This window comes from Photinus pyralis, unplaced genomic scaffold, assembly GCF_008802855.1.
Source record: "Photinus pyralis isolate 1611_PpyrPB1 unplaced genomic scaffold, Ppyr1.3 Ppyr1.4_LG3b, whole genome shotgun sequence".
Taxonomy (NCBI): Eukaryota; Metazoa; Arthropoda; class Insecta; order Coleoptera; family Lampyridae; genus Photinus; species Photinus pyralis.
Genome location: NW_022170510.1, coordinates 15,492,448 through 15,508,128, shown reverse-complemented (window position 1 = coordinate 15,508,128; position 15,681 = coordinate 15,492,448). Strand labels below are relative to the sequence as shown.

Below are 15,681 nucleotides of genomic sequence, written 5' to 3'. Positions count from 1 at the left end.
GACAATTGACCCACAAGAAAGATTATTCTTTATTAACCAAACAGTATGCAAAATACAAAAAAAAATGAAATCTTCCCATGGACTATTAACACAAAAATTAACCCACCAACAACCACTGAAGTTATGTGACACCTCGTACCCGCTAAGCAACGACAAGTATAATGGAAATTGAAATGATATACTATAATCAGTAGCTTGGGGTGTTGAAGTTAATCGTAGTAACGAGCTCTTTACCTTACAAGTGATTACTTCTCTAAAGTAATTCGTATTTAATAGTTAACAGTCCTAAAGATTAAGCATACTAATTACACGTAAAAATTTCCACTTACATATGTGGGTCAAATAAACTGTTCACAGATATTTAGGTCTTAACAACAACAAAAATTGAAGGTACGTCACCGCTAACGATAAATGGTGTAACCAAAAGTAACTCCTACGGAGGTAACAAAGCTTGTGCTCCAGGTATATTTCTCTGACGATCTACGTTCAGGTGCCCTTAAGATCTTAATGATTCAACGGGATGTTTTACAGCACACTCATCTGCAGTAGGTCGATTATTTCCCCGGATTCAGCTGAAAATTAACCTCCTTGCAAAGACTCTAGAAAGTAACCTAATTACGACTACGTTATAACCCACAATAATGCTAACCTCTTATTCAGAGAGTACACAAAAGAAAAGAACTGGATACGTTCCAAATGACTACAAAAGTTACTATATGGTCGGTATTTGTTTCCCTACAATAGAAAAAAGAACATCGGTAACCTCGATTCGTGCACAACACTTACGATTTGGAATGCTAGAGTTTTCCGTATTAAAAGTCCATTTCGTAAAAAAAATTGTAACCGAACGTCCAAAAACAAATTGTCGGCACAACGGGTAATCGATTGATTAAAGATGCTTCCGCTAATTATAATTACATCAATTCGACCATTGGAAAATATATCAAACACCCAAATTCAGGAATCTAGCACGACCGATTTTATTGCAGGTTGCTGGAAGACGCCACAAGTTTCGAAATTTTACCAAAGCCACAGGTACGGATAGTTATCTCTGACAAATAGTAGGGCAGTATTTGATACATGACCATATAAGGTAATTTAATGGTTAACATAAAAAAAGCAAAACAAACTAAATGTCCTCTAACGACAAGAAGATCAGTTAAATCGGAGAGGCAAACACAGAAATGCAAAAGTAACTAGAAATTGGTCGCATTCAATGACTTTAGAAAATATACAGATGGAACTTTGAAAGGTGGGATTTAATTTCTACCAAAACGGAAGATATATACAAGGCGGAATACGCGCACCATAAGAAGTCGTTCCAAAATTAACGTATTAAAATTCTAGAAGGCGCAAAAAATCGAATTAAAATCGTGCCGATTGTTAGGTCGCCTCTTGTAAGACAAAAAAATTTTGAATTGAATTTGGAACTTCTGGGGACCAGCTGGAAACAAATTTGTGATATAATTTTGATTTCGAAAAATCTAGGGTGCCTATCGAGGTGCCTATGAAATTTTCAAAACGTTTTTGGTATCTCTTTGGGGACGAGATACGCCCAAATGTTATTAAGAAAAGTTGTTCAGAATGAAAAACTGAGTGCACAATGTCAAAGTCCTAGACCTACTTTGATTTTTTGGATGTTTTTATTTTTTAACTGGATTTTTTATAGAATATCCGAAAAAATGTTACCTAAAAAAACTGTCCAAAATAAAATGTATTTCGGATTTCCTCAAAAACATTAAAAAAATCAAAAATCAAAGTATGCCTAGGACTTTGAAATTGCACCTTTACTCAGTTTTTCATTTTGAACAACTTTTCTTAATAGCATTTGGCGTCTCGTCCCTAAAGAGATGCAAACAAATGTTCTTTGAAAATTTCAAAGGCACCTTAATATTTCGAAACTAAAATTATTTAAAAAAATAGTTTCCAACTATACTAAGCAGAGCTGATCCCCAGTAGCTCCAAATTCAATTCGAAAATTTGACAAAAACCGGCTAAACAATCGGGAGACACACTGTAGATGGCTGTGCAAATAAAGCGTGTTTTTTTAAACCGAAATAGCTTTTGTTTTGACATCATCATATATTTCTTGCCTCAAGACGTCTCAATCGCCCTTTGTGAGTACCCTCTTCCGACAATCCGTTTTTAAGGTTTAAGGGAATATACCCGATCACGATAAGAGGTTGAGGAGGAGGGTTATGGTTGGTAGAAATGAATTCCTTTCATTAGAGTACCATGAAGGATAAAACTAGTTCCACCCCCCGCCCCCTACACCTCGTACTTTGATAAGAGGACAGAAAGAAGGGCAGAAGTTGGTAGAAAACGGTTCCTTTCATTGAGACCTGTAATTAGAATACAATGAGGAAAAAGTAATTTTTACAGCAACTCATTTTTGATCGCCCGTTATGTCAAAGTATACAGTGTGGTACGTCATTGTTTTTTAATCGTCTATCTCATTCCGTAAAAATCCAATATGGCGCCCACAAGAAATAAGAAAGTAGTAGCCTGTAGCTTCTACATCTAGCTTGCTATGGAAAATCTGAAAACGGATTCAAATTCTTCGAAAACAAAATGCCCATAGAAAGTGCTAACGGGAACCGTCCATTTCTGACCGTTTAGGGTAAGGAAAATAAAAACGAAATTTGACATTTTAAGTTTTTCAGTGATATCTCAGTGATTTTCAACGATTCTTCAAAAATTTCTAAAGCATTTTTTTAGTCACAAAAACAAGCAACTTTGCCTCCATTTAACCTACTCTGTACCATTATGGAGAATGAAGAACCCGATGGTGAACCACGAATTTGAACCACTCTGTACAGACAGTCAGACCGACCGACATCATCGAGATTTTGTTTGATTCGGATTCCTGGTGGTTCAAAACGTGTATTTCCGTCAAAAAAGTGGGGGGTCATTATTTACCTCAATGTCTGTTACTAAGGGTGGTAAAAATGCTAGAAAAAATTAAATAAAAAGAAAACAAAGCACGAAATGATGTTTGATGGCTCGGATCGTGTAAAAATAAACAAAAAAAATACTATTATCGACCTATAGAATTATGATGGAAGGTACAAAGCGCATAAAACTACTATACAGGGTGATTCACGCAGGCCGTTCGTCCGAACTTTTTCAAATTGCAGTTGAGACAGCAACTTCAAATTTGGTTCACAGCTATAATCACACTATTGCGAATTGAAATAAAATATTTCAAGATGGTGCCGCTTCCGTAAATACCAGAAGTTGGCGCCATCTTGTTTTTTATACATAAATATGTATACCATTTTCCATTTTTTTTCTAAATGCGCCATTTTATTTTGAATTCAAGGCATTTAATATATGTCATAGTTTTTGACATTTCATAATGTTTCTCGAAAAATTTTGAGATGCAAGAATCCATTCCAAAATTCATATCTCGCAAGCCGTTCAAGATACCTGAGTGCTCTTTTTGTAATCGAATCCGAATTTTTTTTAGTGACCGCGGAAAGTTTTCAAAAAGTTTCCAGGGCTGCTGCGATTTTTCAAAATAATGTCAAAAAGTTCAGTTTTGCAAATTGCAGCTCTGATGCCAGGAATGAATGTAGATTTGAATTTTAAAGCTATTTTTATTAACATTCCGTGTGCCTATATCCGGTAGTTTTTGAAAAAAATCGTAGCAACCCTGAAAACTTTTTCTTTCAGCGGCCACTCAAAAAATTCCCTAGACTTTAAGGATTCGACTATAAAAAATTGCACTCACTTATGTTGGACGCTTTAAGAGGTATCAATTTTTGAATGATCTGGCATCTCCACATTTTTAGACAAATTTAAAAAGTGACATATGTCAAAAACTATGACAGATAGATACGCAAATATTAAATATGCGTTGAATTCAGAATAAAATAGCGCATTTAAAAAAAGAGAGAAAATGGTATGTTTCTATTTTAAAAAAACAAGATGGCGGCAACTTCTGGTATTTACGGAAGCAGCGCCATCTTGAAATCATGTTATTTCAATCGCCAATGGTCGATTATACCAAATTTCAAGTTTCTCTTTCAACTGGAAGTTTAAAAGCTAGTAACGAACAGTCTACGTGAATAGAACCATGATACGAAGGTGGCTCCTTGGTTTTATTTCCTCCATAAAGTGGAGAATATGCAACATTTCGGAATATACGCATTTTCCAGCCGTTCACAAGATTTTGAGAACCGCACAATCTAACTAAAACCATCTCGACGCAAACATAGATGGCGCCAAAATGGAATGGCGCAGGGCTTATGATCGTTTCGAGAGTGACCATTTTGGGAATGAGTCTAAGATATTATATTGTAATGACACAAAAAAGCGCATAAAACTCCCTAAATTACGTCTTTACTTGAAAAATGAAAGCGCATAAACTCATATAAATCTAATCAGACTCACCGTTTTTTCTCGTTGGCCTTTTGAGCGTAGATGGCGCTCTCATAATGTTAGGTTTCGCCACATACGTAATGCTGCGTTTATGCGACAATCCGGAGCGTTTTCGTCGTACGGGTCGTCTTCTAGGGACCGGCGACACGCCCGGAGGCACGTAGGGAGAGACATTTCCGCACGAAGTGCTATCATCATCACTGACCAGACCGCTAATCGCCCCCGAGGCAACCGATTCCGCAGACAGGCGATCGGCGGTTTGGAAATCGTTAGAGGGATAGTCGTAGTCGTCGTTGTCCTCCCGCAAGCTAATTCGAGATACGCGGCCGCTCGGGAATTGCTGCTCGTCCGAGAAGTTTTCAAATTCGCCGGGGAGCGGCTCGTATAGACCCTCGTCAGTGCTTTCGTTTAAATTTCTGCAGCCCTCGTCCAAATTAAAGTTTCTGATTTCTAACAGTCCAACTTTGAACGACTGTTTGCGTCTTATTGACGTCCTTCGCTTTTCCGGGGGCACAAAGATCATCGGGTCCAACTTCAAGTTCTTGAGACATCGCTGCCTGCTTATTACGACTTGATACATGTCGTTCTTGGGCGAGGCGCCCTTCTTTTTCTTTCCCCGCAACGAGCCGCGTAGTTTTTTCTTTCTGCTACTCTTTCGCTTGACGGAGTTCCGTCGGACTTCCAAGGCGCCGCTGGTCCTTTTGAAGTACCCGTCGCGGCTCACCGACAGTTTCGGCTTGGGTCGCTTTCTCCTGAAAAAACCACGAGGCGCCGGTCCGCCGAAATCGGAAAGTTTGGGTATTGAGATCGAGAATGAGAACCCGGAGTCTTTGCTCGAAAACATTCCCGTTGAGTTTGTCGCGTTGCTGGTGAGGGAGAGGGTTCGCGAGACGGGGGGTGTGGGTTTTTTGAGCAGTTTGATGGGGTCTTCTTTGCGATCCTTAAGGGCGCTGTCGAGGGAGTGATGGGCAGGGAGGGGTTGCACGCCGATTCTCGGCAGCTCTAAACTGCGAGGGGCCATTCCTTGGGGCGCGTCCATCCAGATTCTTCCCAAACTGATCGAGAGTGAGCACATCTCCTCCGCCCCAGATTCGGGTAGTAGAGACTGCGGCGATTTCGCTCTGGATTTTCGACGAATGAGTGGAGATTTTTTGGAGTCCGCGCAGTCGCCCCAAGGAAATACTTCGACGGCCGAATCATTGCTCTCTTTTCGCTGAAGGATTGGACTCGTTGGTCTTAGTTTGAGGGTTGATTTCTTGTGCAGCGTTGGCGATGATGACAGTTGCCGTATGACCGGACACGCGGATTCTCCCTCCGAAGACGCGGGGATGTAAATTACAGTCCGTTCGGCACCCTTCGCCGCACTTGGTGGTTCACTAGGCCGAATACTTTTCACCCACTGGCTGTAAGCAGTCACACTCTTTTCGGCACTTTTCCCCGTTGGGTCCAGCGAGCGATCCACCTGAATCGAACTGTCCACCTTACCAGAAATCACATCCTCAGCGACCGTCTGAGTAGCAACCTCCAGCTTCTGCAAGTGCTTCTTTTTCCCACGATCCAGGTAACTCTTCCTAATCGAAATTCTTTTAAAGGAGTCGCTCCGTTTAAATGACGTTTTCTCCTTGTCCTTCTTCTTGCGGCCGCCTCCCATGAGGCGGCGAAGATTTTCGAATATAATCGGCTTCATTTCATTTGCATGTCTCTCCCACTTCACGTCATTCTAAAACGCTCTCTCGTGAATTAATTCCGATGTTACCGATACGAAAACGTGGGCTCACTGCGGCGATACGTCGGCCAGATGCGTCGAAAAAGGTGAAAGAACCCCACCTAAGAATAAACGACAACATACATTATCAAACAAAAAAGTGAAATCTTTTGTGTGTGGCACGTCCTTATGTGGATTCTGTTGCGATATAAAGTGGTTCTACTTCTTTAGTCGGACACGATTCGGCTAGATTAATGAAGCACAGAAGGCGATTTGAGCCCCTCGAAAACTCGTAGGTTAGGCGAAGGTGATTGCACAACGAACGTAATGTAAATGACAAATCGTTTACTCACGTTTTGGAAGCACGCATTAATTTATTTATTGTAGTTTATTAGCTCGTAAAAATTATGCAACACCAGATGATCAAAATTGTTGAAGAAACATTTACTTTCCTTGTATTACCACGGCGCACAGTGTAGGTGTAAATTAGCGCATAATTGCGCAAAATACGAAATGTGTGGGTAATGATTCGCTTACCGAGTTATTTTCGGCGTATGAATTAGTGCCGTAATTAGTCTAATATCATGACGCAAAATTGTACATGAGCGGCGCATAATTTCCCAACGAAAAAAGCATTTATAGAAGAACTGAGCGAATGTTCGAAATAGATTCCGATCGTCGCGACGCAGCGCATAATTTTCTCGTGTAGTTCAATTTTTTGTACCGTTTGTGGCGCAACATTTTGCGTTAACGGCGCTTAATTGGCGCATAATTGCAAAATTCAAAATTAAAATCAAACAGAACTAAGCAAACGTATCGAATCGTTGTGATAATTTCCTCTCAGGATTACGTTTATAACAACTTTTGCGGAAAGATAAGGATTTAATGTCAGGTTACGTCATTTTGCGCTCAGAACGTCGTTTGTTCTATTATGGTACAAAATGTAAGTTTAAAATTGTTTCATTGGTGCACAATTTCACGCAAAAATTTTATTTCAAAATTTAAGCTTCAAATTTCATTTTGCGCGATTCGAGGTAAGAAAGATCTGGTTAAATTTTCCGATAAGATCAGGTCAAAGTTAATTAATTTCAACAAAAGGGCACATCTGGTGCTGATAACGGAACATGCAGGTGTTTAACGATGTGCGCATTAGTACGGCGTAAGTGGGGACGTGCGACGCGTTCCGTCGAAGCTGACGTTATCAAGTCTAATAACGACTGCCAGTGATTTTGAAAGATCTGAAAAAAGAAGATTATTGTATTCTTGAAGTAGTGTATCGTTAAATACTGGAATCAACAAAAAAACAGAGCTTGGTTCGCGACGGTTGAAAAGCGCGTACGTTTCATTACGCTATTTGATAAGTTGAAAACGCATTTGTGATTATTATAATAATTTTTTGCAGAAGCAAGGTAACTAAAATTGTATGAGAAGTTTAAAACGGTCTGTCTATTATTTTTTTAGGAAAAAATCTGTCAAAAAAGGTATAAGTTTTGTACCGTCCCAACAGCCACCTGCAATTCGTGATTTTATTCTTCCACTTAATGTTGTATATGCATAAAGATTTGTGTGTAAAAGAAGTGAAGCTCAGAATCTGACAGCGTTTGTGGGTGAAGTTAAGTGCGCCCTGTTATCACAAACCTTTGTACGACCAGATTGTTAAGATTAATAAAAGAGAAAAATCTAAGTAATTTAAAGATTTTCTTATTTTATTTGTCGAACGCGTGCGTGCGGAGTATTGTGTTCGAACATACTTTGTATGCTCTTCTTTCTTTCAGGAATGTTGTTTTAAGGTTTTATTTCATGTGTTTCGGAATAAATTGGTGTCATTGTCAATCAATTTATTGTGTGTTTATTCGAATCCTTTGTGCGACCTGGATAGTGTTCATGTTGATCTTCTCGTGTCCAAGAATGCCAGGTGTTAATCAAAATTTGGAATATGCGGAAGTTGATCGAGAGTAGCGAGTCTCCCAAATTATTAATTTAAGTCAATATTGGGATTTTGTTTTGTAGCAGATGCCAGAAGTGTGCGAGGCGAGATTATAAAACAATTCAAAATTTCAATTTTGATTTGTGGGTGGAGTAGTTGACCGTATACCACTGCACACAGCATTATTTATTTGGCACCCAACGTGAGGCACAGCATTATTTGGCGCCCAACGTGGGGCAAATTAGGGAAACGCGAAATTTAGATCAAATATGCTGATTTAAATTAGGAAAGTTTTTGTCGTGTGGTAAAATTATCTTTGTACCTAGACATTTAATCAGGGTTTCTTGCAAGATTAATTACAAGGTAGGGTTTTAACAAAAAGTGATTTTAATCAACAAGATTTAAAAAAAAAGATGTCTACAATGAGAATGAAGACCGAGGAAGAATGAGTCGCTGAAATCGTGAATGTACTTAAAGAATCGGTGGCGGAGTTTCATAAAAAATGGATGCACAGTTACAGAAAATGGATACGAATATTACGGGGTTAAAGGCGACAAGACGGACTTAAGAGAATGGAAGAACAAAATGTTAAGATCAGACAGGAAATATGTGGCATAAAAAGTGCACCAGGTTGAGTGATATTCAAATCCAGGCAAAGGAGAGCGACACATAAGGTTCTCTTGTTATTAAAACTTAAAAGTTTTGTACCGTCAGAACAGACACCGGCCATTCGTCATTTTATTCTTCAAGTTAATGATAAATTATTAGTTATCAAGATTTGTGTGTAAAAGAAAAACGAAGTTCAGAAGCTGTCTGCGTTTGTGTGTGAAGTTAAGTGCACATTGTTATCGCAAACCTTTGTACAGAGACAGTCCTCGGCATGAGATATACTGTAAATAAAATAGTTACGACATCTAAGGCTGCGATTGATCTCGAATCTCACCTGTATGCTAACATTTCCCGCAAGAGGGACAAGTTACAAGTCCCAGGGGTGGGACCCTGTTAACATAATCTTTCTGATTTTCGAATCTATGTGCGAAATGAGTTGCCATTCCCTAATTTCCACATATTTCATTGTTTAAACTTTGAATTTGCCTTCCAAGACCATGTAATTTTCCGTGTTGCTTTTAACAAAAGAGTTTTATTGCACCAAATCAATCAACCCAACCATTTCTTTGTTTTGTATATTGCTTTACACCTGTATTTGCTGTAATGTAATCTCAAATTTAGAATATGGGAGCGCAAAGTTAGAAAACATGCAATACTTCAAACTCCAAGGACCCAGTTTGAGTTTGACTTCAAAGCTTTCGATTTCATGTTTTCTAAACTCCTAATGGATAAAGTTCCAAATTTAAGATTACAATTTTAATTTCCAAATTCGACATTTTACGTGTTGGAGTTGCTTTATACAAGGTCAGCTCAATTAAGTATGTACATTTTTCGGAAAAGGACCATACGATAATTGGTTCGAAAATGAATAAGTGAAAAAACCACTAGTGCATTTGTCGCTGGAAAAGTTGCAGGTAACTTTTGCCGCTGTCAAGGTGACAATTGCACTGCGGCTTATGCGATTTTTTATACATGAGTTGTATTGTCACTTATAATTGCACAAGAGGTTTGTATTTTACCGAATAAATTTGGGTTGTTAAGGTAATGAAAATCTGTTGCCTAGCAATTAGACGAGAAAAACTGTCAACTAATAAAAATGCGACACCGCAGGTGGAGCATTTTTAGGTTGACAGTTTTTCGAGTCAATTGCTAAAAGGAAACAGATTTTAATTGCCACAACCCAAATTTATTCGGTTTAAATACAAACCTCGAGTGTAATTCGGCAGGACAATTTAACGAACAAGAAATTCACCAAACTAATCAATTATTGACAGACGTCAAACTAGCCATATGGGAAAGGATAATGCGATAATTTGTTCGAAAATGAATAAGTGAAAAAACCACTAGTGCATTTGTCGCTGGAAAAGTTGCAGGTAACTTTTGCCGTTGTCAAAGTGACAATTTCACTGCGGCTTATGCGATTTTTTATACATGAGTTGAATTGTCAATATAAAAACAACGAATCTAAATTTTTTTTTTAAATTAAATAAAAAATTCCATGTACAATGCTTAGGCGGGCAACGAAAATGGTTATGAAGTTTGCGGGATACACTCTATATAAAAGGCGCCAATTAATAATGAAAAAATAGGAAGGGATAGTTCCGGGGATTTGGAGAAGGCATTCGGTTCTAAACCACTGGCGCAGCCACTGTATAGAAGAAATTAATTGTTTTGGTGTTGCGGTTCGATTTCGATGATTCTTGAAATGGAAGTTTAAACGCGAGTTTCGGGCAGTTACCGCTAAATGAACTAACACCCAGAAGGGCATTAACATTAACGTGTCGGTTTCATGCTAAAGAAAGAGGTTGCTGTGTAAAGAGAAGACGATAAAATATTTGAACAATTGGTAAAATTATCACTGTATTCAGTTGAGGACAAATCAATTAAATGTGTCAGTGTCGTGCATTTCTATTGCTACAAAAAACTATTGGTTAAAGTTATTCCGGCGCGTATGCAAAATTAACAAAAAGGGGATTGGTCTTTCTAGTTAGAATTCGTAATATGAATAAATTAGTCTTAAACACGTATTGAAACAAGAAAAACATCAATCAAAGCAAACTGTACGAACTTGTGAGTTGGAATTTGCTGTTATTCCCGTAGTACAAAAAACCTATTACACTCCCGTAGCAGTTAAAAATTTTGCTTGCTTACAATCTATAAACATTGGAAGTTAATGTCCGAAAAAACGTCATCCAACGACTCCATGACAAATTCGTAGAAGAAAAGCTATCCGACGGAAAGATCCGTCCGTGTCATTTCACGAAGCATTGTTGCCGAAGCGTGTTGTCCGAAAAACTAAGTCATTTTAGGATTTCTTATTTTGATTTTCGCTGTCGACCGTCTGCGTGCGGGGTAATATGTGTAAGCTTTTCTTTCTTTGATTTATTTTTTCATGAGTTTCGGAATAATTTCTGTCATCGTCAATCAATTAACTGTGCGATTATTCGAATCCATTGTGCCGGATAAGTCGGATTTCTGTTCGTTCCCAAGATTTATTGCCATTACGACTTAGCTTGGTTTCTCGTCTGCAAAATAGAACCATGTCTTTATTTTCATTGTTATCTGCAGGTTCCAACCGTCAGGTTTTAACATTCGGTGCCCTTAAAGTTTTACAATCTACCTTTGCGCCTCGAGGTTTTATATCAGTACATAAATCCCTTTAATCTCGTCAGTTCAACAACTTTAACGAACTCCCTCTAAAAGAAAAGATAATATAATGCTGAATAATATTAATACCGAATAATACATTTTCGGCGACGACGGCTTCATTGTACTTTACGAGATTTCGCCGTCGCCAAATCTCATTTGAGCAGACGAATGTTTCGGGACCGTTTAATGGGCACACAAAATAAAAAGGTAGAAATTATATCACGCCCGAAGATCAAATGAGATTCTCGCACGAAAGCAGTTTGTACTACCGTATAAAATGCGATTTCCCTTAATGAATATATCGATTTTCTCATTACAAAACGAACGCATCTCGCGTCAGTTATGAACTGCTAATCAGAAGCCTGATTGGATAGGGGTGCACTTCACCGTGGAAACATTACAGTAATACCGGGGATGGATTTAACTCGCGCCTCACGAGATCCATTTCATACGTGATAATGCCGCCATATTTTTTATTGCTTGACAACCCGTGAACTTTAATCAAGCTTTAAGAAACCTTCCCTTGGTGGTAGATTTGTCACGTATTCAAAACGTTAAGTACATGTGTTCTGATAGTCTCCCCCGACACGTGTCACGCTTAGTCTGAATTAATCTCTAAGGGTTGTTTTCCTCAGATTAAATTTCGGTATCGTGTAACGTCAATTGATTTATTCTAACACTCCTCGATTACAGAAAAAAACGACGTGTTTATTTTGACTTAAAAGTCGCAAAATGTTACTGCGAAATTAGATAACTACCTTCGTATTTTTTTTTTCAGTTTGAACAATAAGCCTTGGGCTTCAACTTTAGAACGCCCAATTAGAAGATGCGAATTTGAAATAGAAACCCAACTTTTTTATTTGATTTGAATTTTAAGTAATTTTTTTTCAATTGTGCATGTGGGCAAGTCGTACCATCCTGACTTTGTAAATGCGTATGAACGTGTGTGGCGCCGATGAGTCGCGGGATGTTGTAAAAAAATATGCAAGTGGTAACGTCAAAATTTTATTTGTAAACATCCGTTATTTTATGTGTTGTAAAATTCCTCCGTTAGATATCACCTGTTGTCGCTCCATCCTTTGAAATTAAAATTCCTTTTCAATCTCCCACCTTATCGATATAATGCACCTCTTACCGGCCAGAAACCAGAACCATATTCCATACCCAAGAGTTATTACAGCCCAGATTAGAAAACTAGAATTCCTTTCCGTTTGTTTTCATTCACAGAGAGATTTCCTTTTATTTTATTATTCCCCATCACCTGTTCATTTGGTAACTAGTTTTATTTTGCGCGTGTCAATGATACTCGGATACTGCAGGTGAGAGAGAAGGGAAAACTAAGACGGCAAGCTGTCTCGTACGGTCACGCATCTGACTGGTTCTTTCAATTTAATTTGAATGCGATTGCGATCGCTTCTGTTGAAAGAACCAGTCCGTATAAGTACATAATTTGAAAGTTTGCTCCAACATGGCTGCCGCGCACCAGAAACCAATCAAAAATGAGACACCTATTGTCGCCACTGTCTCTATAAAGTCACTGTAGTCACCAGCTGGCGGCGCCCGGCGAAAAACGTCGCACGCCACTTGGTAGCGCTACTGAGCGAGTTAGGAATCGTGCCCGCGACAGAGTAACGTTGCAAAGACCCGCTCCATAATCGCGGATCGTGCCACTCCGCACCACTTCAGAAAAGCCTCGTGGCAAGGGGTTCTTAGTGTGTTAATTAACTCTCAAAGTAAAAAATACGGTTATGGTTAACATTAATTAGAACTAGGAGACCTAAAATTTCTTTTCAAAAATATAACACCAGGGATATTTAAAAAAATCAAAAGTTTAAATGCTCGTTCAAATACAAACCACTCAAAACGAGTTTTATATCTTTAAAAATCCTTTTCAATCATTATTGATTTTACTTTAATTTTTTAGTGTTATATTTAAAAAAAATTAATATTCTATCTTTACAGGTTAAAATATACAAAGTGTTCCATTTAAAAAATGAGGTTAGTTGCGATAACTTTTTTACCTGAACCCATGTATTAGCTATAATAAACAAGTTTAAATTAGGACTAATTAGCATATAAAAGCCTGAATTAGTAATTTTTGCGAACCTGAGCCGCAAAAAAAATTTCTTTTCAAAAATATAACACCAGAAATATTTAAAAAAATCAAAAGTTTAAATGCTCGTTCAAATACAAAAAATTCAAAATGAGTTTTGAATTTTTAAAAATCTTTTTCAATCAGTGATTTTTCTTTAATTTTTTAGTGTTATATTTAAAAAAAAATTAATATTCTATTTTTCCAGATTACAATATACAAAGTCTTCCATTTAAAAAACGAGGTTAGTTGCGATAACTTTTTTACCTGAACCCATGTATTAGCTATAATAAACAAGTTTCAATTAGGACTAATTAGCAGATAAAAGCCCGAATTAGTAATTTTTGCGAACCTGAGTCGCAAAAAAATAAAATTTCTTTTCAAAAATATAACACCAGAAATATTAAAAAAATTAGAAGTTAGATAGCTCGTTCAAATTCAAAAAATTCATCTTTAAAAATCTTTTTCAATTATTATTGATTTTACTTTAATTTTTTAGTGTTATATTTAAAAAAAATTAATATTCTATCTTTACAGATTAAAATATACAAAGTGTTCCATTTAAACAATGAGGTTAGTTGCGATAACTTTTATTACCTGAAACCATGTATTAGCTACAATAAACAAGTTTCAATTAGGACTAATGAGCAGATAAATGCTTGAATTAGTAATTTTGCGAACCTGAGCCGCAAAAAAATAAAATTTCTTTTCAAAAATATAACCAGAAATATTTAAAAAAATCTAAAGTTTAAATGCTCGTTCAAATACAAAAAATTCAAAACGAGTTTTGAATCTTTAAAAATCTTTCAATCAGTATTGATTTTTCTTTAATTTGTTAGTGTTATATTTTAAAAAAATTTAATATTCAATCTTTATAGATTAAAATATACAAAGTTTTCCATTTAAAAAATGAGGTTAGTTGCGAAAACTTATTTACCTGAAACCATGTATTCGCGATAATAAACAAGTTTCAATTAGGACTAATTAGCAGATAAATGCCTGAATTAGTAACTCTTACGAACCTGAGCCACAAAAAAATAAAATTTCTTTTCAAAAATATACCAGAAATATTTTTAAAAAATCAAAAGTTTAAATGCTCGTTCAAATACAAAAAATTCACGAGTTTTGAATCTTTAAAAATCTTTTTCAATCAGTATTGATTTTTCTTTAATTTTTTTAGTGTTATATTTAAAAAAACCCATGTATTAGCTATAATAAACAAGTTTCAACAAGGACTAATTAGCAGATAAATGCTTGAATTACTAATTTTGCGAACCTGGGCCGCATAAGTCGACCATAAATGATTGGCCCCCAACAGATCGTTTTAATCGACTAATCTATTTAGGATAGACGATTCGCATTTAGCTCAATTAGTTTTAAATTTACAATTCTCAGAATTAATAAAAATAAATGGAACGTGTAAATTAAAAGTCTAATTTGTACCCACAAAATTAGAGTTTGTACCCGCTTAGTCCCGCCGGAAATCCGATTCTAAGGGATCAAGTTAGCACCCCCACTTTTTCAATTGAAATTTTATTAGTAATCAAAAACTATGGATTAAAGGCTAATTTGTGCTTGTGTTTTTGATGCAACTAAAAAAATTCGGATTAGTCTTCAATTTATACGTTCCATTTCTTTTTATATTAATTCTGAGATTTTCTCTTTTTTAATACAAAATTGTTTAAATAATACTATATAATTGTTTAAAGAATGAAAATCTAATTTGGGTACAAATTAGTCTTTAATTAGTCCTAAATTATAGGGATATTTTTACTTCATTTAGGCAAAGTGGGGGTGCCAACTTTATCGACCTCTAAATTAGAATTAATTAACAAGTAATTGCGCTAATTTTCGTTAATAAACACGTATCAATTAGCTCTAATTGATAAATAAATGCCTGAATTAGTGCTAATTGACAGATGGAAGTGTAAATTCGAACACTTTGCCTGTGGCCTTCCTAGGCAAATTGAATTAGAAAACAACTAATTAATGGGGCAGCCAATAGAATTCACACAAAACGTGGTATAATTCTGAACTAAAGTGGTGGTGAAATTACAAGTTTGATTAAATATGCTGACGGCATCATGGAGATGCAAATGAATGATTGCCCTAGACTTCGTACACAAAGAAAAGGATTTCAAACAAGGTATTATTAGAAGCTTGACAAAACAACTATCGAAAAAGTTACACTAAGTCCTCTCGAATCCGCTCGAGGTTCGTGACGTTCGTTACAAAGGATAAGAACGGTACAATTTTTTTGCTCCGCAAAAATTCGAGTCACAATGAGACTCTTCTTTCGATTAATCAAAACGCTTC

At 36.7% G+C, this 15,681-nt stretch overlaps 2 protein-coding genes across 7 annotated transcripts in view; both read right to left on the bottom strand.

Moving 5' to 3' along the window:
• The window catches only part of LOC116166312 (homeobox protein abdominal-B), a 441,837-nt gene that overhangs the window by 215,975 nt on the left and 210,181 nt on the right, over positions 1-15,681 (bottom strand). The window lies entirely within an intron of this gene.
• Positions 4,382-15,681, bottom strand: part of LOC116166382 — a 58,428-nt gene continuing 47,128 nt past the window's right edge. Inside the window, exon 2 of the mRNA XM_031481338.1 lies at positions 4,382-6,210. Within this exon, the coding sequence (XP_031337198.1) occupies positions 4,382-6,070 (1,689 nt within the window). The 5' untranslated portion in view covers positions 6,071-6,210. The remainder of the gene's footprint in view (positions 6,211-15,681) is intronic.